This window comes from Ovis canadensis, chromosome 3 (assembly GCF_042477335.2).
Source record: "Ovis canadensis isolate MfBH-ARS-UI-01 breed Bighorn chromosome 3, ARS-UI_OviCan_v2, whole genome shotgun sequence".
In the NCBI taxonomy this organism is placed as follows: domain Eukaryota; kingdom Metazoa; phylum Chordata; class Mammalia; order Artiodactyla; family Bovidae; genus Ovis; species Ovis canadensis.
Genome location: NC_091247.1, coordinates 212,258,175 through 212,285,914, shown reverse-complemented (window position 1 = coordinate 212,285,914; position 27,740 = coordinate 212,258,175). Strand labels below are relative to the sequence as shown.

Below are 27,740 nucleotides of genomic sequence, written 5' to 3'. Positions count from 1 at the left end.
CCAGGAAAAAAATTTTTTGTTCATCAAAGACTGATTTCTGCCATTACTGTCTTGTTTTAAGAATCTGTTTGTAAACTCTGTTCCAACTGGACCAAATCTCACTGTAGCAGATCCTCAGGGTTGAAATCTTATCACCCCACAAAAGTCCAAAAAAGGGTAATGTAGACATTATATATATTATATTATATATATATATATAATATAATATATATATTTGCTGCTGCTGTTGTTTAGTCACTAGTCCAGTTCAGTTCAGTTCAGTCGCTCAGTCGTGTCCGACTCTTTGTGACCCCATGAATCGCAGCACCCCAGGCCTCCCTGTCCATCACCATCTCCCTGAGTTCACTCAGACTCATGTCAACTCTTCACATGAGGTGGCCAAAGTACTGGAGTTGTTTAGTCGCTAAGTTCTGTCCAATTCTTTTGCGACCCCATGGACTTTAGCCCACCAGGCTCCTCTGTCCATGGGATTTCGCCAGCAAGAATATTGGACTGGGTTGCCATTTTCTTCACCAAAGGATCTTCCTGGACTGAGGATTGAACCTGCTTCTCCTGCATTGTCAGGAAGGTTCTTCATCACAGAGCCACCAGGGAAGCCTGATTATGTATTTAAGATCTTTCGAAAATAAAAATGGAGTAACTATAGTTCACACATACAAAATGGAGCCAGATGGCCTTAGGTGGAGGTAGTTTCAGATGCAGTCTTGCATCTGAGAACTTGCAGATGCATCACTGAGAACTTAAACTTTCTGAATTCTATCAAACTCAAGACCATCACCAGACATGTTCAAAATAGTATCTGCAGGCAGTGCCAGGTGCAAACACAGTTTCAAAGTGCCTCCCTCCTACACCTGCAAATGTGTAACCGTTTTGAACCCCAAACAACTCCTGTTTAAACAAGCATTCCTATTTCTTCCCAACTCTAGTCCTAGTTCCTAACAATTTATATGACCTTGTAGTTTTTGGCCTTTATAACCTTTCCTCATTTTGTAGCCTCAGAACATATTAGCCTGGGGTTTTGATCTGTGTATGATCCCCTGAGAACAGTGGTGCTAACAAGCCACAAATCAACACCTTTTAGAGGAGGTTTGTGTGTGGGTGACTACATACAACAGGGTTTCTGTTCTCAGGGGTCTTGGTTACCACAGGTTGAACCTCAGAGAGACAGACAGAGCCTTGTCCCCATCTCTGCTAGGCCAGGGAGACTCGCAGGCTGTGGAGCTTCATGCAGACTTTCTCCTGCTAGGAAGGGACCCAGCCTGGCAGACAGCCTGAGCAGAGGGCTGTCCTCTTAGATCCCCCGTTAGTCCACCAGGTCCCCATCAGGTGTTTGGCAGGTTGGAAAGGAGCCAAAGACCTTTCAACGGCAGGCATACTGTTTACAAGTGTTCTGACTTTCTTTTCTGCCTCAGCATCCTGAGAAATGAAACACAGGAAGTGGGGCCTAACATCTAGGGCGGAGCACGGAAGGTGGAGGGTGGTGGGGAGGGAGCATTATCTAGTACCATCCGCTCTATGGGCGTAATTTCCCACGCCCTGCATCCGGTGTCTCTCTTAGACCTTGGCAGACGGTTGTAACCTGAATGTGGGAGACAGCCGCGGATGGAGAGGGATGTGGTCACCCCACAGGGAAGCTAGAGGTGCTGGGAGAGGGTGGCGGTCGCAGCCCTGAGACGCCGCATCCCCCTGTTTGGCCACCTCTGGTCCAGAGCAAAGCCATAGTGAAAAAGAAACCGCTACCGAGAGGAGAAGAGAAAGAAGAAACTGCCTTCTTGGTCTCAAGTAGGTTGCACTCTCCAGGGCTGTCCCAATACGGGGTGAACATCTGGCCTGGTTGCGTGATTTGAAAAATATTTGACTTGATTTCTCTCCAGATGGCTGTGCACCTAAGCTTCCCTCTTCATAGGAGTTTGCACAACTTTAGTGGGTGACTGGGAGATTCCTTAGGGTGAGCTCTGTGGTCTAGGGATTAAGGGCTTTGAAAGGCTGAGAGGGGGCAGCAGGTGTTCTTAGGGACCTGGTTCAGTCTTTCCCCTTTTTATGTCTCTGTCTGCCTAGCTCCCATGATTGTATCTTAATTGAAAAGTTGAGATCCCTTTGGAGCTGGCCTGAATTATGCTCTTTTCCAGAAACACGAAGGTCCCAGTGTTCTTGGGGAGACTTGTCTTTCCGCTTTGACTGAAGAGCCTTAAGCTTCCCGGGACAGAATAAGGGTGTGTTAAAAAAAAAAAAGTTCCCTTCCTGGTGTCATGCAGGTTAAGTATGTCGCCATTTTCATAATGCATTGCTTTTAGTAACTGAAATTTCAGAAACAAAGACCTGATTGAGAATAAGAGGCATTTTTTTGGCTGGATTGTTAGAGCCCCAGCTTGGAGACACAGATGCAGGAAGCTCTGAGTTGTGACTGACACACTTAAAAAAAAGGAGGAAGTTTATTTATTTTTCTAAATGAGAGAAGCCATGGGTTCATTACAGAACTTGTTTCTCAAGCATTAAAACTTCAGTTGATGAGAAGTGAAGTGTGTTAAGCAAGGACTTGTTCCATGAACACAGGAAAGGGAGGGAGGGAGATCTTTAGGGAGACAACAAGATTTCTCGGGTACCATGAGGCCACAGAAATCGGCAGGTGTTGCTCTGTCCTTTTTTATGGCACAATACAAAGATACAAAGAAGTTCTAGTCCTTTAATTCTGAAATTGGACCCATGCCTTCCAACTCCATTTTTGTATGCTGACCACTTCATTATAATTATAATGATCACTATTATAATTTCAATTTGTCATTGCTCTTAGCTCTGTCAGGTTTTCGGTGGTACTATAAACCGTGATCTTTTAAAATGTTCCTGTCTTCACTAGACACCAGAGAAGATACTAACCTTGCCTCAGCTATTCTGGAAAATCCATCCAGACCTCTCCCACACAAGACCCAGGTGCCTGCTTCATCCTCTTCATCAGAATTTGCAGAGCTTTTGTTTCTCAGCACCTACCATAGTAGTAACAATCTGCAGATATTTGGTGACTGGATAAGACGTGATTAGTAATGCAAAAAACTATGGAAAAAATGAGGCTGCCACTCTGACTAGATATATTACACAGCTGCTACAATAGATAACCTAAATTTTGTTGATAGCACAGTGTATATTTACTTAACACTCATGTAGCTGTGAAATATAGGTGTTTCTAGTTAGAACGCAGCTTTCTTCCACATGGAAATTCAGGGACATAAGTTTCTTTTATCTTGAGGTTGTGCTACCTCTAAGGTCTCCTTGTTGTTGTTGTTGTTTTTTTTTCACGAACAGAGAAAGACAAAGGTTTTTGTGAAGACATATCTGAGCTTAGGTGACCTCAACCTGCAGGGACTTGAAATAGGACTTTGGTTTCTGGCCAGAGATTGGAGTCTGGCCAAGTGTTGAATCCTGGCCATTAGGATTCGTTTCCAGAAAATGAATTTCCACAGAGAAACAAAAACTAGTGAAACAAGTGAAACATTTATTAGGAGGGAAAAGGGTACACGTGCATAGGCACACACTGGCAAGTCCAGAGCATCGGGTCCTTGTAGTTTGAATCACTTTTATGCAATTTTCTTCTGGGTTTCCTGTGGCCTAACATCCTGCTTTGGCTGATTCTGAGTCCGTATTTGGTATATATCAGTGTCCTTCCATGTGTGTACCCACATTTCTTAGCCAAGATGGATTCTAGTGAAGAGGCCTGTGGACAGGTTGACATTACTCCCTTTTTGATCTACAAAGAGCCTTGCTGCAGGTGTATTCTTGGAAAGGTCCTCTGAACCTTGAGAATGAGAAAAGTACTATCTCATATCTGGGCAGGGCTCAGCTCCTCCTCCTCTTTATCTTGGGGTATCTATCCACAGGGGACAAAGTCCAGCTGTACAGCCCCAGGTCCATTTAGCTCCTGCCTCATGTACATTTCCGAAAGCACAAGAGATGACTCTACATATGGCCACCTGATGTGAAGAGTCCAGTCATTGGAAAAGACCCTGATTCTGGGAAAGATTGAAGGCAGGAGGAGAAGGGGATGACAGAGGATGAGATGGTTGGATGACATCACTGATTCAACAGACATGAGTTTGAGCAAGCTCCAGGAGATGGTGAAGGACAGGGAAACCTGGTGTGTTGCAGTCCACGGGGTCACAAAGAGTTGGACATGACTGAGTGACTGGACAACAAAAACATGTACATTTTTGGAAGGTCTACACCCAGTGACATAGTGACTAGTTGCTAAGTCACGTCCAACTCTTTGTAACCTCGAGGACTGTAGCACACCAGGCTCCTTGGTCCTCCAGTTTCCTCCAGAGTTTGCTCAGATTCATGTTCATTGACTCAGTGATACTATCTGACCATCTGATCCTCTGGCACCCCTTTCCCCTTTTGCTTTCTGAAAAGACCCATCATTGGGGTCTTTTCCAATGAGTAAGTTCTTCACATCAGGTGGCCACAGTATTGTAGCTTCAGCAACAGTCCTTCCAACGAATGTTCAGGACTGATTTGCTTTAGAATTGACTGGTGTGATCATCTTCTTGCCATCCAAGGGACTCTCAAGAGTCTTATCCAACACCACAGTTCAAATGCATCAGTTCTTTGGTGCTCAGCTTTCTTTATAGTCCAACTCTCACATCCATACATGACTACTGGAAGAAACATAGCTTTGACTAGATGGACCTTTGTTGGCAAAGTAATGTCTCTGCTTTTTAATATGCTGTCTAGGTTGGTCATAGCTTTTCTTCCAAGGAGGAAGCATCTTTGAATTTCATGGCTGCAGTCACCATCTGCAATGATTTTGGAGGCCAAGAAAATAAAGACTGTCACTGATTCCATTGTTTCCCCATCTATTTGCCATGAAATAATGGGACTGGATGCCATAATCTTAGATTTTTGAGTGTTGAATTTTAAGCCAGCTTTTTCACTCACTTTCATCAAGAGGCTCTTTTGCAATGAGAGGTGGAGTCTAAACTGAGAGGTTACTAGTTTCCTTTTCAGCCAAATGTTAACAGAAGTTCCTTTCAATTCACATTTCCTGCTTTGCAACTGCTGAGGAAAGATACCACCAAATCCCTTTTTTCAAACAGAAACATGACAACGACAGAGGTGTCTTTAAAAATCTTAGAGACAGACCCTACCTATAGAGCGAACATGGAGGAGAGGAGATCTGGTAAGGTAAAATTGATAAACTTTGACAAAACAAAACAGGAGTTGGGGAGGGGAGTTCTTATACTACTGATCACTGACAGCATAGTAGCAATTGTGCTTCAGAGGTATCAGTACTTCACAGTTAACCTCCATAGAAGAAGAGATGTTTTGAGGGACTAGAGGTGGGTGAGAGGGCAGGTGTGTAATTGTTACGTTAGTTATTCTGGTACTGGATATGTTACTTAAATATTACTGCACAGTGAATTATGTTATAGGAGGTTAAGAGAAAAATGGTCTGTGGCTTTTGTTTTCAATTAGTCTTCGTATTTTCTCCAGGTTGCTGGCTACTTGCATTCTGGCAACTCACATTATGATGTTAAATAACAGATGATTATATCCCAGAGTGATGGCAAACAGACACCAACAATTTTGTAATGCATAAACTAATAAAAGTTACCCATACCTCCTATATAGCACAGGGAACTCTGCTCAATATTATGTGACAACCTAAGTGAGAAAAGAATTTGAAAAAGAATAAACACATGTATATGTTAAAAAAAAATTAACCATGACACTTATGCTGTAGTCTGTTTGAAACTAGTAATAATATATTTGGAATCTGTTATTTGTTAGACACAGAGCTGCAAAGACAAATTGTATTTAGACTCTGCCTGCAGGGCTTCATTACCTCAGGGACAGACAAATGAGTTACTACAATTTGATGTGATTTGTACTACAAGATATTTAATAAAACCTAGGGAATTGGTGATGGCTTTACTTGTGAAGTGACTTTTGATCTGGGCTTTGAATGAGTCGTCACATTTTCTGGAAGAAATATGAGTAAAAGTCACAATTTTTTGTTAAAAAAAAAAAAACTAAACAAATATATATTTTCTTACCCTTGGGCACAAAACTGTCCTGAAAAATTTCCTTTTGGAATTAAGGGTAAATGTGATTTTCAGTGATATCATTAAGTGTTCCAGATGAAATCTATTGAGGCTCATTTATGTGTTCAAATGACTTTCCCTTTGTCTCTCCCTCTGGCTTTCTCCAGCTTTCCCAAGTGGTTCAGTAGGTAAAGAATCTTCCTACAATTGAGGAGATGCAGGTTTGATCACTGGTTGGGGAAGATCCTCTGGAGTAGGGCATGGCAACCCACCCCAGTATTCTTGCCTGGAGAATCTCATGGACAGTGGAGCCTGGCGGTCTATAGACCATGCGGTCACAAAGAGTCAGACATGACTGAAGTGACTGAGCATGCATGCACTGTCTCTCTCTTGCTTTATGTCTCTCTCTGTCTCATGGGCTCTGATGTACTTCTGTGTTCTCTCTCTTGTTTTTCATTCTCTGGACTTTTGATTATAGCACATCTTCAGCTAAGCTTTATATCATCCTATTTAGAATACATTACCAAAGTAGTTTATATAATGTGTCTTACCAGAAATTTTCAGAAGTGATCATAAAAATGAAATGAGCATCTTTTAAACATAACCATTTTAGTTAAATTAAGAGATTTCCTGGTGGCTCAGATAGTATAGAGTCTGCCTGCATATGGGAAACCTAAGTTTGATCCCTGGGTCAGGAAGATTCCATGGAGAAGGAAATGGCAACCCACTCCAGTATTCTTGTCTGGAAAATCCCCTAGAAGAGGACACCAGTCTCTTCTGTTTATGAGAATCTAAAGGCAAGAATCCTGGAGTGGGTTGCCATGTCCTCCTCCAGGGGATCTTCTGGACCCAGCAATCAAACCCGGGTCTCTAATGTCTCCTGCATTGGCAGGTGGGTTCTTTACTACTAGTGCAACTTGGGAGCTGAGAATTAATTTCTTATTGTTCTCTAAAGAGACTTTGTTTGATAAAATCATGAATAATTATTAACTTTTAAAAAGTTACCTGCAAAAACTGAGACTATTGGTGTATAGATCCTCTGTAATTTAATTTCTGTTTTTTTAAATTTTAATCTTTGATAATTTAAAAGCAGATGTAGAGTTTGAAACTAGGAATTGGACCTAAATCTATCCACCAGCAAATTCTTTAGCATTTTTAGTTTATATTAAATTTGATGATGAAGAGAAAGAATATAGCTTATGCATGTTTGCTCTTCAGTCCAGTAGAAAGGATACTTTTTATAGCTTTTACTGAACTTCTATTTTCTGCTCAAAATTTGCATTTCCTTCTTTCTTCTTCCATTCTCCCCTCTCTCTGAGCTTAACTTTTTATCTGGGACAATAGGATATTGTAGTTCCTGAAACACAGGGCTCATGCTTAATGCTTAGTGAAAGCAAAAGTTCTTGCCAAATGTTGATGTTTTACTAGCTAAGCCATGTAGGTGAAACTACTTGAGCAGTGCAAAGGTGAAATCTATTTTCTTTTAAATTTAAACTGTCCCTGTAAGTTAAATAAGTTTTCTAGGACATGAAACTAAAAATTAAAACCAGTAGATCAGTAATTATGCTCCAATTAATATAAATAAATAAATTTAAAAAGCAAGCATCATTCGGTTCAGTTCAGTCACTCAGTCGTGTCCGACTTCTTTGTGACCCCATGAATCGCAGCACGTCAGGCCTCCTTGTGCATCACCAACTCCTGGAGTTGACCCAAACTCATGTGTATCGAGTCAGTGATGGCATCCAGCCATCTCATCATCTGTCGTCCCCTTCTCCTCCTGCCCCCAATCCCTCCCAGCATCAGGGTTTTTTCCAATGAGTCAACTCTTTGTATGAGGTGGCCAATGTATTGGAGTTTCAGCCTCAGCATCAGTCCTTCCAGTGAACACCCAGGAGTGGTCTCCTTTAGGATGGACTCGTTGGATCTCATATATTAATGCATATGTATGGAATCTAGAAAAATGGTACTGATGAATGCATTTACAGGGCAGGAATGGAGACCCAGGGGAAGGCGAGTAGGACAAACTGAGAGAGTAGCATGGAGATATATACACTACCATCTGCAAAATGGATAGCTAGTGGGAAGCAAATTGAATATTCAAATTAGCTTATCTAATACTCACATATTAGAGTTTAAAAAGGATCCATTTATCCACTTCCAGTTCTTCTCTGATAATGTAAAATTTAATCCAATCCAAAACAGAATTTCTTCTTTGTTTATCAGATTTTGTATGAGTCTCTGTAAATGAAACAGAAGAAATGACTGAATATTGAATCTGTTTATCTGTTCCTGGTTTGCATTCTTATGCTCATCCTCTGAACTATCCCCTCTTCCATGAGGCCTTTCCTGACTCCCTGTTGGAGTTAATTAATCCTTATTTGTGATATTTCTATTTGTTCATTTATATATTAATATATACAAATGTTTATGTTTATATTGTTGTATTCATTACATTATATTTATTTTGTTTTCATGTCTATTTAGTCTCTCAGATTGTGAACTTCTTGAAGTCAAAGTTGATATTTTCATCTGCATAGAACCCTTAAGGCTAAAGCACAAAGATCTTGATGTGGCTAGAAGTCAGTGCTAAGTTGTATTAAGGTATTTTAGTTAATTATTTACCAGTTCTTCCTTATCTTGAATAAGCAGCAGACTGGATTCTCTTGTGGAACAGTCAGCTAGACTGTCATTCCAAGGTTTGGAAGTTTCATGAAAATACAAGCATTTATCTCGGATTTGTTGCCAAGGCATTGAGCACATTAACGGAACTGATCTCTCTAAAGTAAGAAAGAAGGGGGATAATAAAGTAAGAAAGAGGAAGAAAAAATAAATGTAATGTTTCTAACCTGTCCCCACCCTACTAACACTAACGCATGCACTAGTCATCATAAATTCAGGAAAGACTTTGCTCATCGCTGTGAGGACAATTATGTATTTAGAATTTAATATAACTGTGAAGCTTTTGAGACCATTGTTCATTCTGCTACTAAGGTTTGAAAAATAGTGACCAGTTAAAACACTAACAGACAGAATAACTTGTTCAAGTGTTCAAGTCCACACAAGCAGTTGGTGATAGAGACAAAACTCTTTCTAGGATTCCTTAAATTTCTCACCTGTGCTCTTTCTACTCCATGGACAACAATATCAAAATCATCTAAAAAATACACTTGAAACAATATAACTTGAAAGCAAATAATAATTCATAAGTTTATGGCAAATACCATGGAGAAAAATTATAAAAAATTTCTGATGCTAAATTATATATTTGAATATCCAGTTCAACTCAGTTACTCAGTCTTGTCTGACTCTGTGAACCCATGGATTGAAGCATGGGGGTTCCTTGTCCATCATCAACTCCCAGAGCTAGCTCAAACTCATGTCCATCAAGTCGGTGATGCCATCCAACCATCTCAACCTCTGTCATCCCCTTCTCCTTCTGCCTTCAATCTTTCCCAGCATCAGGGTCTTACTTTGGTCAGGGCTCTGTGATGATCTAGAGGGGTGGGATGGGAGGGTGGGAGGAGGCTCAAGAGGGAGGGGATATATGTATATTATAGCTGATTCATGCTGTTGTATAGCAGAAACCAGCACAACATTGTAAAACAACTATCCTTCAATTAGAAATAAATTTTTTTAAAAAGTCATTCTTTTGGTATACACTTCTAGTTTTGACAAATACATATAGTTGTGTAGCCACATCACAATCATTATAAAGAACAGTTCCACCCGCACCCACACCTTTGTAAACATTGCTTTCCTCCTTTAATAAAAACTGATCTGTTATCTTTTCTTATACTCTTGCTTTAGAAGAATGTCGAGGGGGTCTGACTTTTTTCACTAAGCATCGTGCATTTGAAATTCATCCATATTGTACTGTGTTATCAATAGCGTAGTGTTAAGAAAGAGAGAGATTATTTACAAGGACTCCTGCAATAGGAAGAATGCTCTAAAAAAGGTTCTCATTTTATAAATAGGTCAAGAAGTGGGTTGGACACTTGTGGGGGAAGAGAGCATGAAGTGTAAAGAGTAGATGATATCCTGAAGTTGGCACTTCCCACTTTGTGCCGGGGACACGAACTCATGGTCACACATGAGCTATGATGCATCTCACTTCTCTTTTTAGAGCTGGTTTACATTTTCAGGCAAGCCAGAGTTTGGGAATTTTGAGGGGAGACTGAGCCACACTAAAATTTAGCAAGCCAAAGAAAAACAAGAAATGAGCAATTGTGAATATAAAGTCAAGTTTTTCTTTTCTCCTAGTATCAAATGGTATTTATTTGTCTTTCTATCAGCTGAAGGATATTTGAATTGTTGCCAGTTTTGGTGATGATGAATAAAAAGGTAAAGCGATAGCCACTCAGTTGTGTCTGACTCTTTGTGACCCCATGGGCTACACAGTCCATTGAATTCTGCAGGCCAGAATACTGGAGTGGGTAGCCTTTCCCTTCTCCAGGGGATCTTTCCAAGCCAGGGATTGAATTCAGGTCTCCCACATTTACAGGTGGATTCTTTACCAGCTGAACCACGAGGGAAGCCTGATAATGAATAAAGTTAATATAAATATTCAAGTCTAGGTTTTTGTGTAAATGGAAATTTTCATTCGTCTTGCATAGATACCAAGGGATTCTTACATTGCTAGGGCATATGGTAAGGATATGTTCACCACACCTAACTGCCAAGCTGTTTTCCAAAGTGGCTATATAGTTATATTTCCAACAGTTCATGAGAATTCCATTTGTATCTTTTCTTCCCTGTCACTTAGTTTTGTTATTTTAACTTGTCACTCTGATGCACGTATTGCGGCAGCTCACTGTATTTTCTGTTTCCCTAATGACTAGTTATATTGGTTTCTTGATTGGTGGCAGCCAGCAGGGAAGTCACAGGAGCTGCCTAGGGCTGCTAGAGTCAGCAGTCACTGGGGTGAAAGGAGGCCTAGTTCCCAGAAGCCTGCTGGGAACCTGGTGTCACAGGACTCACTTGGGTCACTGGAGCTGGTAGGCACCTGGGAGAGGGGGGCCTTGGTTGGTGAGTCTGCAGGGAGTCACACAGGGCTGCAGGAGTCAGACGGCTGGGAAAGGCAGATCTGGGATGTGTAGTGAAGGCAGGTGCTGTCTTCCTCCCCTTTTCCCACGGGGAATGGGTCTCTCTCTGTGCTGGACTGCCCAGTCCTGAGGGAAGAGTTTCGGGGGCTTGGTCCCCAGGAGTTCACTAGGAGCCAAGTGTCACAGGAGCCCCACCTGGAGCTGCTGGAGTTGGCAGGTGCAGGGGGAAGACAGGAGCCTGGGCTCCTAGGAGCCCACAGGAAGCCCTGGGTGGAAGCTGTCGAAGGCTGCATTATCTGCCTGGAATTGCTAGAGTACACAGGAGCTGGGATGAGGCAGGGGGTGGGTGTACCTGGCTCTGGGGAAGGTATTTTAATGTGCAGATAATTTTCAAATTAATATTTCTACTGGGAGGAGAGTGGATGTGACTTCTTGAAACATTTTCACTTCTTTCTAATCTCTTTGCCTTTTTAACTTTTGCCTTATTTACTTTTCTTGCCTTATTGGCACTCATAGAAACCCTAGTAAAATGTTAAATTGGATTGGTGAGAACAGGCATCCTTGCCTTGTTCCTGACCTTTGGAGGAAGGCCTTCACTTTTTCACCATTAAGTATCATGTTAGCTGCACTATTTCTATGAAAGAGAAAGTTCAGTTCATAATTTGTTGGGCTTTGTTATTTTGTATGACTGTTACATTTTTCCATATTTTATATCATACTTACCGACATGGTCATATCCATTTCTCTTCTCTTATTCTGTTAATATGATGAATTATAGGGATTAATTTTCTAATGCTCTTCTCAGAACTTCTATTTGTTATTTAAGGAGGTAAATCTGGATTGTTTATATGTTTCATTTTCATTCTGATTTCTGCTCTTTTCATTTCTTACTCTCTTATTAGCTCTCCAGGGGAAAAAGCTTCAGTTTCTCTTCTCTCTAGTCGCTTTTGGGCTGTGCTCATCTCTCCTGGACATGGACCTTTCGTGAGAGAGTTTGGCAATAGGGGAGGTGAGGTACAGTGGACTTTGCATGTTGATTCTGTGATAAATTTAAGTTTTTCTTTCTAATACCTCTGTGAGATTGAGATTATGACATTTGTATTTACAGGTAAAGATCTCCGAAAGAAATGCCCAGCAATTGGCTCTCCTGTTACACCTGCCAAGCTTTGCTGCTGCATCCTGATTATCTTTATCCTTGTGGCTCTAAATGTGGTGACACTTTCCACTCTTGTGGCAGGTGAGTTACCTGTTCTCCAAACCGTACCATGTTCTTTGCACATTCACATTGTCAATAAATATTTATTGAGCTCCACTATGTGCCAGGGTGTGTGAAATGCTTGAGGTGTATCAGTGAACAAAACACTCCTATTCTATTAATAGTAGGAAGATGCAGATGTTATAATATAGGGTAACATATTGAGTTGAATGTAAGTGTCCAGGGCAAGCCTCCTTGAGAAAACGACTTTTCAGCAAACTTGAAGGAGATGAAGAAGCCATTGGGTTTGTGGGGAAAGCATTCCAGATGGCAGTAGAATGAAAGGAGGAATCTCCTGGTAGGTTTGAGGAACAGCATGGAGGCTTCTACAGCTGAAGCAAGGTGAGAATGAGGAAGAGTAATGGGTTGAGGGTCAGGGAGCTCACAGCCTAATGAATCAGGTAAAAACTGTGGCTTTTAATCTGAGTGCAGTAGGGGGTATCAGGAAGAGGGAAATTATAGGAGAGAAATGCCATGATCTGAATTCCATTGTAGAATAATATTTTGACTGCTACATTGAGAATCATGTACTGTGTATATTTATTAACATAATAGTTTTCATGGAACATTCTATTCTAAGGCAAATCCTCAATATAATAAAATCACTTGGGAAAAGCAACTGCCGCTAGTTTGTACTCAGCAAGTGATCACAGATCTCAATATTCCATTTCCCCAGAAACCGAAAAGAGTTGTTGTTTTGGCAAGCAGTGAAGTGAAGTGCAAACACATTTCCAAGTATTGAGTTTAACAGTTGGTGTTTTATAAATGACTAAGGCTGATAACATTCTAAGAGGCATTAGAAATGCACTTGAGAATATGTTCCTGGAAGTAAAATGAGAGAAAATTATGTAATTGATGGTGCCAAAATACATAAAAAGGAAAACTGTTCATTTGGAAAAAACAGACAAATTTGGGCTTGGAAAACATTTCTAAGAGTCTGTCTACCTATAGAAAATAGGCCCTGTTCAGATTTTGAGAAGAGCAAAAGATTATTAGCCAAGGCCATGAAAGTACAAGAGTCTAGTTGTTGTTTAGCATGCTCTTCTTCAAACCCCTCATTTTGGAATTCAGTTATACTGTACCTACATATACATGTACACACATGTATATTTGCATATATTAATACATACATATGTAAAAAAAGACTGACCTCAGGATGGTAAGTGGAAAAATAGATAAAATGGAAGGGAAAATTTATTTGTTATGCTTCACTGTGTCTGTCCAACTTTTAGTGAGAAGCAGAGCAACAGACTTACAAGTTCTGCTTGCCGCCTGCCCAGAAGGGTGGATTGGATTTGGGAGTAAGTGTTTTTATTTTTCTGAAGACTCAGAAAATTGGACATTCAGTCAGACATCCTGTACTTCAGTGGGAGCTGTTCTTGCTCAGTTTGAAACGGAGGAGGAGTTGGTAAGGAATATTTTTGGATCATGTTCTTTGTTAAATTCTTAGCCCCTGAGAAGGATATAGGCTGCACAGGGTGACAGCTGAAAGAAGAGGAAGGCTCCCATTCCAGGCAGACTTACGGGCTTGGAGTGCATATTAGTGCCTGATATTTCTTGGGTATGTTCTCTGCCTGGAACTCTGTGAGTCAATTTGGACACACTCTCTCATGTAATCCTCATAGTTAACCTTCAAATTAGATATATTCTTACCATTGTAAAAAAGAAGTATGGTGATCATGTAATTTATCACCCAAGTTGGGACATTTTGGGGAGTGAAAGTGACAATATTATGTTGGAACCACAGGCATAACCTGGGACTTTACCAGTCAAATTGAGATGTGTGATCACTTTAATGTAATTTAGGGTCAGAGACATTTGAGTGATTTAAGCTGAGAACTGGGGACTAGTCTTCTCCCTTCAATGTCTAAGCTTCTCAACCTTACCAGGCTGTCATCCAAAGAGAGAAGGCTGGGGGGAAGAGGACTCAAGGGTAAAATGAAGGAGACATGTGTTTTTGCTTTCTGTGTTTTATAATAGAACTTCCTGCAAAGATACAAAGGCCCTTTTGACCATTGGATTGGCCTTATCGGAGAACCATCACATCATGCTTGGAAGTGGACAGACAACTCTAAACTTGATGCCTCGTAAGTTTTTAGGCTGCCTTCTATTGTAGGAATATGTAGTTATGGGTGTGAGTTGTACTTATGGGAATGTAAATTTAATATCATGGAAGGTTTCAGGTGTAAGAAATAGAAATCCTTTGTATGCTCTTCTGTTTATTAGCAGTGCCTTTGGGAAAAGTTTGCATATCATGTTTTCAATTGAAATCTTTAGCATGAGGATGACATTAGACATAGTTCTGCATTCACTCACTGACTTAAGCTGTGCTGAAATCCATATTTAGAATGTAGAGAGAACAGCTGAGGCACTCCAGGGTCCTACAGTCTTGGAAAGCCAGGGAAGAATTGGTATCTGCAGACCCTCAGTCCACTCTGCCAGCTGCTATGTTTATTACTAAAAGGAAGGTTGTCAGGGACCCAGAGGGAATCCCTCCTGTGATAATTTATCCCTGGAAGAAACTTAGTAACACACCTTTGGTTCTGAACACTTCAGTGAAGAGATCTTCACTGTAACCATTACACTGGAACAGACAGAATGAAAAAGGGCAATTGCTTCCCTCAATCAAAGCAAAGCCTGTGTAAGAATTTACTAGTAAGTACATAATTTTATTTTCACACAGGTATAGAACAGGTCAGAAGAACAATGAAAGTCATCTTCATTGAAGGCCAATGAAAATAATCAATAATGATCAAAAATAAAATAATAGGGAAGAGTTTTATATGAGCCAAGCTGAGGACTAGGCTGGAAGGCCACCTCCCAGATCACTCTGAGAAACTGCTTCAGAGAAACAGGGTTTCTAGCCCAGTTTTATATTTTATCAGAAGAGAGAACATTAAACAAGTCAGGATCACATTCCTTCAAGATTTCAAATGAAAAAAATTGACCAGCATATACAAGCGGGTCAGTATGGCCTTGGCACCTGGGAAGGGAGTCTTATCACTGAAGGAGGACCAGCACTAGTGTCCCCAGAAGAGAGACATTTAATCTTTATTTTTAACATGGACACTTTTTTACTTCTGGTCAATGTGCACTTTTCTTTAGTCGTTAAAGCAAAACTACAATATATGTTTGATAGGCCACAAACAGGGTATTATAGATGGCCTAAAATTCAAGTTAACTCATGTATAAGCCAGAATGACTTCCCTATATTTCAACATATGAAATTTTTTTTAAATCTCCACCATGGCAGCAGTTCACTTGGCCACAACAGCGAGCACTAAATTACTAGTCAATAGCATAACTGGATTTGGGATGGGCGATGATCAGTTCAGTTCAGTCGCTCAGTCGTGTCTGACTCTTTGTGACCCCATGAATTGCAGCACGTCAGGCCTCCCTGTCCATCACCAACTCCTGGAGTTCACTCAGACTCACGTCCATCGAGTCTGTGATGTCATCCAGCCATCTCATCCTGGGTCGTCCACTTCTCCTCCTGGCCCCAATCCCTCCCAGCACCAGAGTTTTTTCCAATGAGTCAACTCTTCGTGTGAGTTGGCCAAAGTACTGGAGCTTCAGGTTTAGCATCATTCCTTCCAAAGAAATCCCAGGGTTGATATCCTTCAGAATGGACTGGTTGGATCTCCCTGCAGTCCGAGGGACTCTCAAGAGTCCTCTCCAATACCACAGTTCAAAAGCATCAATTCTTCGGTGCTCAGCCTTCTTCACAGTCCAACTCTCACATTCATACATGACCACAGGAAAAACCATAGCCTTGACTAGACGGACCTTAGTTGGCAAAGTAATGTCTCTGCTCTTGAATATACTGCCTAGGTTGGTCATAACTTTTCTTCTAAGGAGTAAGCATCCTTTAATTTCTTCTGATATTCAAGTAGGGAGTTTGAGAATATAAGGGGAATTAAGTATAGAAATGGTGTATATGTACTAAGAAGCCATATGAAGACAGATTTTCACATTTCTCTGGTTCACATTAAAAATACCTGGAGTGGGGGTGTGGAAGAATATGAGGAAGAAAGAATGCAGATGTCCAACCTATGCTTTTTAATATTTTTGTGTTTGGTTTTAGGTTTGTCGTCAGAGGAAATGGGGAATATGCCTTCCTGAATAACTTTGGAATTACTGCTAGTATCAACAGAGCTATACAGAGAAGATGGATTTGCAGCAAGACAAACAGTAATGTCTCCATACCCTTACATACTTCAAGGCCTTTTTAGGGAATTTCACACACCATTTCCAAGAGATGCATTATAGATTGCTATATACAGTTGCCACTGTATTGCCTCATCTGCCAAAAATTTATCATCAAAATTCATTTATAATATTTGCTAACAGTTAAGAAGTAAGCTATTCTAAAAAAAAAAAAAAAGAAAAAGAAAAAGAAGTAAGCTATTCTTGAATGATATAGGGATTTGGAAGAGCAAAATTCTAAGTGTCAGACTTTATTTTGGGGGGCTCCAAAATCACTGCAGATGGTGATTGCAGCCATGAAATTAAAAGACGCTTACTCCTTGGAAAGAAAGTTATGATCAACCTAGATAGCATGTTAAAAAGCAGAGTTTGCCAACAAAGGTCCATCTAGTTAAGGCTATGGTTTTTCCAGTGGTCATGTATGGATGTGAGAGTTGGACTGTGAAGAAAGCTGAACGCCAAAGAATTGATGCTTTTGAACTGTGGTGTTGGAGAAGACTCCTGAGAGTCACTTGGACTGCAAGGAGATCCAACCAATCCATTCTAAAGGAGATCAGCCCTGGTGTTTATTGGAAGGACTGATGCTAAAGCTGAAACTCCAATACTTTGGCCACCTCATGCGAAGAGTTGACTCATTGGAAAAGCCTCTGGTGCTGTGAGGAACTGGGGACAGGAAGAGAAGGGGACGACAGAGGATGAGATGGCTGGATGGCATCACCGACTCTATGGACATGAGTCTGAGTGAACTCTGGGAGTTGGTGATGGACAGCGAGATCTAGCATACTGTGATTCATGGGGTCGCAAAGAGTTGGGCACAACAGAGCAACTGAAGTGAACTGAACTGAACTGAATTCTAAGTGTTAAATATTGTATATGCTAAGTTACTTCAGTTGTGTCTGACTCTTTGTGACCCTATGGGCAGTAGCCCATCAGGCTCTTCTGTCCATGGGATTCTCCAGGCAAGAACTCTAGAGTAGGTTCCATGTCCTCCTCCAGGGGTTGAATAATATGAGTTGATACTAATATTTGAACCTCATAACTGTGAATGGATAGAGAAGCCTGACATGCTGCTGTCCATGGGGTCACAAAAATTTGGACATGACTTAGTGACTGAACAACAAAATATGAATGAATTCCTCTTTTGTTAGACAGACAGCACTTTTCTTTGCACAAATGGGACTATAAAAATGACTATGATAGCTGAAGCCATGCAAAATGATAATGAGAAATTTATAACTGACCAACGTAGATAGCATGTTGAAAAGCAGAGACATTACTTTGCCAACTAAGGTCCGTCTAGTCAAGGCTATGGTTTTTCTTGTGGTCATGTATGGATGTGAGAGTTGGACTGTGAAGAAGGCTGAGCACCGAAGAATTGATATTTTTGAACTGTGGGGTTGGAGAAGACTCTTGGGAGTCCCTTGGACTGCAAGGAGATCCAACCAGTCCATTCTGAAGGAGATCAGCCCTGGGATTTCTTTGGAAGGAATGATGCTAAAGCTGAAACTCCAGTACTTTGGCCACCTCATGTGAAGGGTTGACTCATTGGAAATGGCTCTGATGCTGGGAGGGATTGGGGGCAGGAGGAGAAGGGGACGACAGGATGAGATGGCTGGGTGGCATCACTGACTTGATGGACGTGAGTCTGAGTGAACTCCGGAAGTTGGTGATGGACAAGGAGGCCTGGCGTACTGCGATTCATGGTGTCTCAAAGAGTCGGACACGACTGAGCGACCGAAATGAGTTGCTTCTGCTGCTAAGTCACTTCAGTCGTGTCCGACTCTGTGTGACCCCATAGACAGCAGCCCACTAGGCTCCTCTGTCCCTTGGATTCTCCAGGCAAGAATACTGGAGTGGGTTGCCATTTCATTCAAAATTCTCTTACTATCATTTACAAATATATAGGGAAATTTTCAAGAGCACTGAGACTAAGGACTCCCTGGTGGTCCAGTGGCTAAGACTCCATGTTCCCAATTCAAGGGGTCTGGGTTTGACCCCTGGCCAGGGAACTAGCTCCACATGCCACAACTAGAAGATCCCATGTGCTGCAACTAAAGATTCCCACATACTGTACAACAAAGTGAATTAGCTGTACAGCAAATGGAATCTTTAGTTGCGGCATGTGGGATTATACTCCAATGGCGGTGGGGGGAGGGGGGGAACTTTACCACAAAAAGCAAAAAAAAAAATAAAAAAAATCACAGAAATTGGCAAAAAAAAAAAAAAAGATTCCACATGTTGCAAGGAAAATTGGAGATCCCACATGCCATGACTAACATGTGATGCAGCCAAATAAATTTTTTAAAAATTACCAAGACTGGAACACATGTATACCTGTGGCAGATTCATGTTGATGTATGGTAAAACCAATACAATATTGTAAAGTAAGTAACCTCCAATTAAAATAAATAAATTTATATTAAAAAATTGCCAAGACTAACATTTCTTTTATATTTTGTATTTTAAAACAGTAGTATTAGAAACACTGAAAAAAAAAAGCTTGTTACACTTATTCTCAGTGTTCATGTTTTTACATGTTTTACAGTGTGCTAAATAAATGTATATAAATATCAATTTTTTTTATTTTTTACTAGATTTAAAACATCCTGCTTTTATCCCACTTAAATCACGAATAGTTAAATACTTCTACTAATGAAGGCTGTGATACCCAAATCTCAGAACTGTTACATATTATTGAGTTTTAAGAAACAAAATGTTTTAAATTTTACAGCATTAGGTACACTGTACTGATGAGTCCCAAAAAGGACAAAATAGCAGTTTATAATGCATTCTCTCTTTCTGTGTTATTGGGTTGGCCAAAAAGTTTGTTCCAGTTTTTCCATAAGATTTTATGGAATGGAAAAACCAGAATGAACTTTTTGGTCAATCCAATACTTCCATTTCTCCCATCTCACTTGTATATTTCTCGGTTTCTTCTTTTGTAAAATCTTTGATTTACAACTATACTCTAATAAAAATTGTTAATTTCAGGTATACAGCAGAGTGAATTAGCTATGCACGTATACGTGTGCACTCTTTTATAGACTATTTCCCCTATAGAAATTCACACAGTATAGGGTAATGTTCCCTGTGCAATATAGTACATCCTTACCAATTATCTCTTTTGTAGAGAGTTGTGTGTATACGTCAGCCTCAATCTCCCAATTTATCCCTTTCCACTCCTTTACCACCAGGTAACCATAAGTTTGATTTCTACACCTGTGACTCTATTTCTATTTTGTAGATCAGTTCATTTGTACCGTTCTTTAGATACCATATATAGGCAATATCATATGATGTTTTTCTTATCAGTTTCTTCTTGTTGTGCAGTCACCCAGTGATGTCCGACTTTTTGTGACCCCATGGACTGCAGAACTGGAGAAGAAAATGGTAACACACTCCATTATTCTTGCCTGGAGAATCCCATGGACAGAGGAGCCTGATGGGGTCGCAAAGAGTCAGGCACAACTGTAATGACTTGGTTTGGTGTGGCAGGGACTGCAGAACACGAGGCTTTGTAATTCTATGCAGTTTTTGACAATATTTAGTTTTGTATCTATTTTTATATATTGTATACCAATATTTTTATACATACTTGAGATTATGTCTTTGTTTTATTTTTTTCTTGTCTTATAATCATTTTGCCTTAGGTTTTCTTAGATGCCTAGACTATATCTAGCTCAGTTCTATATTCTATTTTCTTGGTTTCTGCTACTTTTTTTTTTTTATAAAGAAAGCTAAATTTCCACAGAAATCTGGAAGATAAAATAAATTAATGAATAGATTTTGTATTGATAAACTTGATGTGATTAGCTTACAAAAGATATTTCAGTCAAATTGTGACCCTAAATGACTTAGTATTCTTTTACAAACTAGTTTTCAAACCATGTGTCTAAAGCATGCATTCCATTTTTTAGCTATGAACTTTAAAATTATATAGCCACTCAAAGCAGAGTTTCTTCACATGAAAAATAAATACAATTACTAGTTTCACAGGATAGGCTCCCCTCTAGTTGCAGTATGGGGGCTACTCTCTAGTTGTGGTGTGTGGGCTTCTCATTGCAGTGGCTTCTCTTGTTGCAGAAAGTGGGCTCTAGGGCACCAGGGCTCAATAATTTTGGTACACAGTCTTTGTTTCCCCAAGGCACATGGAATCCTCTCAGACCAGGGATCAGACCTGTGTCCCCTGTCTTGGCAGGCAGATTCTTAACCACTGGTCCACGAGGGAAGACCAATAAATAGTTTTCTCCTATCACTGCTCTATGGAAATAAAATTGAAAAGAACAGCAATTATTCTGGAACATCTAAGAGATGACAAGTCCACTGTCACTTTCCTATTGGCACTAGCAGAAAGTCAAGGAAGAGAATGAATCAGTTTCTAACACATCAGTGGAAATCACTGCTGATTGAATTAATCATTCAAATGTCATGTAGGAACAAGCTTGTAAAATTACACAGAAACACATCTATATCATTTGAGACTTACCCATTCTTCCTCTTTAAGTTTATTTTGATTCATTCTTTATCTTATAACCAGAGGGATTATTCCAATCCAAAGTATGATCTGGTCACTCCTTTGAATAAAATATTTTAATGACTTCTCCTTTACTCTCACTATACTATGCAAACTCCTAATAGTAATCACGGTCATATAATATAATTATGTCACTGCCTCCCCCAAATATAAAAAAGAAAAGCCTCCTAGAATTAATGAGTGAGCCCAGCAAGATTACAGAATACAAGTCCAAGACACAAAAAATTAATTTATATACTAATAGTTAACATGGAAACAAGTGAAAAACACAATAGTATCTATAATCATTCCTAAGAAATGAAATACTTGTGTACAAAATTTAAACATTTTCAGGATATGAATGCCAAAATTTTAAATTGCCAATGAAAAAATGAAACAAAACTAGATAAATGGAGCTGAAGACTGTATTTGTGGATTTGAAGGCTTTGTTGTTGCTGTTCAGTCACTAAGTTGTGTCCAACTCTTTGTGATCCCATGGGCTGCAGCATGCCAGGCTTGCCTGTTCTTCACGGTCTCTCTGAGTTTGCTCAAACTCATGTCCACTGAGTTGGTGATGCCATCCAGCCATCTCATCCTCAGTCACCCCCTTCTCCTGCTGCCCTCAATCTTTCAGAGTATCAGAGTCTTTTTCATTGCCTCAGGTGGCCAAAGTTTGGGGCATCAGCTTCAGCGTCAGTTTTTCCAATGAATACTCAGGGTTGATCTCCTTTAGGATTGACTAGTTTGATCTCTTCATTGTCCAAGGGACTCTCAAGAGTCTTCTTCAGCACCACAATTCAAAAGCGTCAATTCTTTGGTGTTCATCCTTCATTATGATCCAACTCACATAATTTATACATGACTACTGGAAAAAACATAACTTTCACTATATAGACCTTTGTCGGCAAAGTGATGTCTCTGCTTTTTAATATGCTGTCTAGCTTTCTCAGCTTTTCTTCCAAGGAACAAATGTCTTTTGATTTCATGGCTGCAGTCACTGTCTGCAGTGATTTTGGAGCCCAAGAAATAAAATTTGCCACTGTTTCCATCTTCTCCCCATCTATTTGCCATGAAGTAATGAGATCAGTTGCCAGGATCTTAGTTTCGTGCCAGGATCCAGCATGGGCCATCCCACCCATGACAAGGTCATGCAGAAGAGACCTGATAAGCGAGGCTTAAAGCTCAATATTCAGAAAACAAAGATCATGGCATCCGGTCCCATCACTTTATGGGAAATAGATGGGGAAACAGTGGAAGCAGTGTCAGACTTTATTTTTTGGGGCTCCAAAATCACTGCAGATGGTGACTGAAGCCATGAAATTAAAAGATGCTTACTCCTTGGAAGAAAAAGTTATGACCAACCTAGATAGCATATTCAAAAGCAGACTCCGTCTAGTCAAGGCTATGGTTTTTCCAGTGGTCATGTATGGATGTGAGAGTTGGACTGTGAAGAAGGCTGAGTGCTGAAGAATTGATGCTTTTGAACTGTGGTGTTGGAGAAGACTCTTGAGAGTCCCTTGGACTGCAAGGAGGTCCAACCAGTCCATTCTGAAGGAGATCAGCCCTGGGGTTCCTTTGGAAGGAATGATACTAAAGCTGAAACTCCAGTACTTTGGCCACCTTATGTGAAGAGTTGACTCACTGGGAAAGACTTTGATGCTGGGAAGCATTGGGGGCAGGAGGAGAAGGGGACAACAAAAGATGAGATGGCTGGATGGCATCACTGACTTGATGGATGTGAGTCTGAGTGAACTCAGAATGTAAGTAAGAAATGGAATATAAGAAAAACAAGTGTAGCCTTGAAATTAACCACATCAGACCTATGACCTAATTGGTTCTTTCTTGTAACTCACTGTACCTTTGCTCCGTGAGAAATGTAACTCTGTTTAGCATTTTCTGAGGCTGACATAGATTAGAACTATAAAGAAAAAACACTTTGAGGGAAAGTAAGTTTTCTGGTTGAGCAGCCTTTATCAAAAGAGGGTCATAAAATGTCCACAGGCCTCCAAGGCCAGAAGGTAATGTGCACAACATCATTTGTGGGAAAGGTATGCAGAAAAAATCCTGGCTTCAATAAGGGCAAAACTGCTGGAGTGTTTGGGCTGATTCTGCATGACCTTGTATCTTTCATTTCCCTCTATGTACAAGTCAAGGTATAAAAGTCCCTTTTGAAAATAAAGTTACAGGCCTCACTCACTGAAGCTTGGTCACCCTGTGTCTTTTTTTTTTTTTTTCTTTCTCTCTCTTACTCTCTTTTTCAGGCTGATCCCTTGGAGCATAGAGGCTCTCTGAGTTCACTTATCTACCTGGGTTTCTAAGACCTGTACGGGAAGGCATTCTGCATCTTCACTCCCTCGGGAGACCGAGGAGTGAAGGACTGAACTGAAGGACTCAAGGGGCTCCCTAGACCAGCTCGAGCATCTACCCCCAAACCATAATCTGTCTGTCTTACTATTTTGTGCCTTTCACCAACTCTCCTGACGTTAACAGGGGGCTATCCTGTTAGGTAAGTGATGCTTTAGTTTTGTTGCAAAAGCCTGTAATCACAGCCCCTGCTCATAGAGGGATAGCCATGCCTAAGTTTATTGATAGTTGTGTGGTTGGTGTTAATGAGCGGGGTAATAGGCCTAATAGGTTTGTTGACCCAATAAATAGAATTAAGGATATTAACATTAATGCCCATGTTTGTCCTTTGGCATTGTGAATACTTATCATTTGTTTTGACACAAGTTGAAGCATTCATTGTTGGAGGGAGATGAGGCGGTTATTAACTAGTCGATTTGATGTTGGAAATAATAAGCTAGGAAATAAAACAATGAGGGTAACAAGGGGGAGGCCTAGTATTATAGGGGCAAAGAAAGAGGCAAATAGATTTTCGTTCATTTTGTTTCTCAAGGGGTGTTTTGTTTTGGTGTTTTGTTGATGTTAATTCTGGGTTGTAGTAGAAATTATGTTTTGAAATTTTTAATTGGAAAATAATAAAGAGGACTAAGAATATTGATAGGATTATTGTAAGTCACGTTGATGTGTCTAGTTGTGGCATGTCACCAAGGAGAGTATTGTGCTCTCAGTCTTTAACTTAACAGGTTAACGCTGGCATAACTTCTTGATGATTTTATAGTATTGATGCAGATCATTTTTCAAAATATTTTAGTGGAACTAGTTCAAGAACAATTGGCATAAAGCTATGATTTGATCCACAGATTTCTGAGCATTGGCCATAGTATAAGCCTGGTCAGGTTGATATAAGAGTTGTTTGATTTAAACGACCTGGAATTGTGTCTGTTTTTAGTCCTAAGGAAGGTACAGCCCATGAGTGTAATACGTCTTCTGAGGAGATTAACATTCGAATTGTTATCTCTACAGGTAATACAATTTGGTTATCTATTTCCAGTAGTCATAATTCTCCTGGTTTCAATTCTGATGTTGGAATTATGTAGGAGTCGAAGCTCAAGTCTTCATAGTCTGTATATTCATAGCTTCAGTATCATTGATGTCCTATAGTTTTTACTGTGAGAGATGGGTTATTAATCTCATCTATTATGTACAGAATTCCTAAAGATGGAAGGGCAATTAGAATCAAAATAATGGCTGGTAAAATGGTTCAGATTGTTTCTACTTCTTGTGCATCTATAGTGCTGGTATGAGTTAATTTTGTTGTTAGTATTAGTGAAATAATATAAAGTACTAGTGAGCTGATTAAAAAGACGATTATTAGCATATGGTCATGGAAATGCAATAGTTCTTCTATAATAGGTGATGTTGCATCTTGAAATCCTAGTTGTATAGGATATGCCATATGAAGTGTACAGGATTTTCACCTGTAATTTAACCTTGACAAGGTTACGTAATGTTTTACTAACATCTCATTAATTGAGAGAGACATAGTGGCTATGGTGTTGGCTTGAAACCAATAGCAGGGGGTTCGATTCCTTCCTTTCTTATTTTAGGTTAACATATGTAGGTTCTTCAAATGTGCGGTATGGTGGAGGACATCCGTTTGATCACTCTAGGTTTGTTGTGGTTAGGTCTACAGTTAGGACTTCTCATTTAGATGCGACTGCTTCTCAAATACTGAAAATTATTAGTATTACTGCTGTTAGTGAGATAAAGGAGCCTATGGATGAAATAGTATTTCATATTGTGTATGGGTCTGGGTAGTCAGAGTATCGTCGTGGTATACCAGATAGTCCTAAGAAATGTTGTGGGAAGAAAGTTATGTTTACACCTACAAATATTATTGCAAAGTGGATTTTGGCTCATGTAGTGTTAAGGGTGTAGCCTGAGAATAGTGGGAATCAATGTACAAACCCTCCTATGATGGCAAATACAGCTCCTATTGATAGTACATAGTGGAAGTGTGTGACTACAGAATATGTGTCGTGAAGGACAATATCAAGGGAAGAGTTGGCTAGGATGATTCCAGTTAGGCCTCCAACTGTAAAAAGGAAGATGAAGCCCAGGGCTCATATTATAGTGGGAGATCATTTGATATTGCCTCCGTGAAGTGTAGCTAATCAACTAAAGACGTTCACTCTGGTTGGAATAGCAATAATCATAGTAGCTGACGTGAAGTAGGCCTGTGTGGCCACATCTATTCCAACTGTAAACATATGATGAGCTCATACAATGAATCCTAGGAATCCAATTGATATTATAGCTCATACTATTCCTATGTACCCAAATGGTTCCTTTTTCCCTGAATAATAGGTCACGATATGAGAAATTATTCCAAACCCAGGTAGAATAAGAATGTATACTTCAGGATGTCCAAAGAATCAGAATAGGTGTTGATACAGGATAGGGTCTCCTCCTCCTGCTGGGTCAAAGAAGGTTGTGTTTAGATTTTGATCTGTTAGTGGTATTGTAATACTGGCCGCTAACATAGGAAGTGAGAAGAATAGTAGTACGGCAGTGATCAGTACAGATCACACGAACAGAGGAGTTTGATATTGTGATATTGCAGGGGGTTTTACGTTAATAATTGTTGTAATAAAATTAATGGCCCCTAGGATTGAGGAAACACCTGCCAGGTGTAAAGAAAAAATGGTTAAGTCTACTGAGGCTCTTGCATGGGCTAGGTTGTCTGCTAGAGGTGGGTATACGGTTCAGCCTGTTCCTGCTCCAGCTTCGGCTATAGAAGATGTTAGAAGTAACAGGTAAGAAGGGGGGAGGAGTCAAAAACTTATGTTGTTTATCCGAGGAAATGCCATATCAGGAGCTCCAGTTATTAGGGGAACTAGTCAGTTGCCGAATCCTCCAATTATAATAGGCCTTACTATAAAGAAAATTATTACGAATGCATGTGCAGTTACAACTACATCGTAGATTTGATCATCTCCAAGTAGGGTTCCAGGTTGGCCTAGTTCAGCGCGAATTTGCAGGCTTAGGGCGGTTCCTACTGTGCCAGCTCAGGCACCAAATAGAAGATACAAGGTACTGATGTCTTTATGGTTAGTTGAAAATAATCAGCGGTTGATGAACATGGGTAAAATGGCTGAGTAAAGCATTAGACTGTAAATCTAAGGACAGAGGTTTGATCCCTCTTTTTACCAAGCCCTGTGGTGAATTAACATATTGAATTGCAAATTCAAAGAAGCTGCTTCAATTCTGCCAGGGCTTTTCTGGCCTTTTTTTTTCTCCCAGTGGGAGAAGTAGATTGAAGCCAGTTGTTTAGGGTATTTAGCTGTTAACTAAAGTTTCGTGGGGGTGGAACCCACCAATCTAGTGAGGACTTGGCTTAATTAAAGTGGTTGATTTGCATTCAATTGATGTAAGATGTGATCTTGCAGTCCTTATCAGGAATTAAGTAAATTATACTTGCTTAGGGCTTTGAAGGCTCTTGGTCTGTTTAACCTAAATTCCTATTCTAGGACTGATAGAATTGGTGTGAGTGGCAGTAGTAGAGTAGATAGTACGACTATTGTTGGTAAGAGGGTTATTTGTTTTGTGGTAGAGAATTGTCATTTTATCTTTATGTTATTTGTGGAGGGGAATATTGTAAGTGCAGTGGAGTATGTAAGTCATATGTAGAAATACAGATTTAGTAGGGCTGTGATTGCTATAAGGGTAGGTAAAATAATGTCATTTTTTGTTATTTCTTGGATAATTATTCATTTTGGTATAAATCCTGATAGTGGGGGGAGTCCTCCTATTGATAGGAGGGTAATAAGGACTAGGACTGTCATGATGGGTGCTTTGTTTCATGTATGTGATAGTGATGGGGTAGTTGTGGTTGAGTTAGCTATAAATAGTGTGAATATAGTAGAGGTTATAATAATATAAATGATTAGGTTTAGTGGTATTATGGTGGGGTTACATAGTAAAACTGCTATTATTCAGCCTATGTGGGTGATTGATGAGTAGGCTATGATTTTTCACAGCTGGTTTAGTCCTCCCCAGCCTCCAATTATAATTGACAGGATTGACAGGGTTAGGATTAGATTTAGGTTAATGGATGGAGAGATCTGGTAGAGTACTGATATAGGTGCTAGTTTTTGCCATGTGGGTAGGATTAGGCCTGAGGATAAGGAGATGTCTTGTGTTACTTCTGGGACTCAGAAGTGGAATGGAGCTATTCCTAGTTTTATGGTAAGGGCTATTGTTATGAGTATAGAGGCTGTTGGGTTGAATAGTTTTATTACAGTCCACCAGCCTGAAAATATTGTTAATAATGCAGCTATTATTAATAG

At 40.0% G+C, this 27,740-nt stretch overlaps 1 protein-coding gene across 1 annotated transcript; it reads left to right on the top strand.

Annotated features, from left to right (window-relative positions):
- The first annotated feature begins 670 nt into the window (after positions 1-670).
- On the top strand, positions 671-23,724 carry LOC138436421 (C-type lectin domain family 2 member D11-like). The gene is made up of 8 exons (XM_069582000.1): positions 671-686; positions 1,674-1,782; positions 11,977-12,083; positions 12,183-12,311; positions 13,562-13,737; positions 14,310-14,416; positions 16,414-16,520; positions 23,310-23,724. The coding sequence occupies exons 1-8, from the start codon at positions 671-673 to the stop codon at positions 23,312-23,314; spliced, it is 756 nt and encodes a 251-aa protein (XP_069438101.1). The 3' UTR covers positions 23,315-23,724.
- Positions 23,725-27,740: the final 4,016 nt, after the last annotated feature.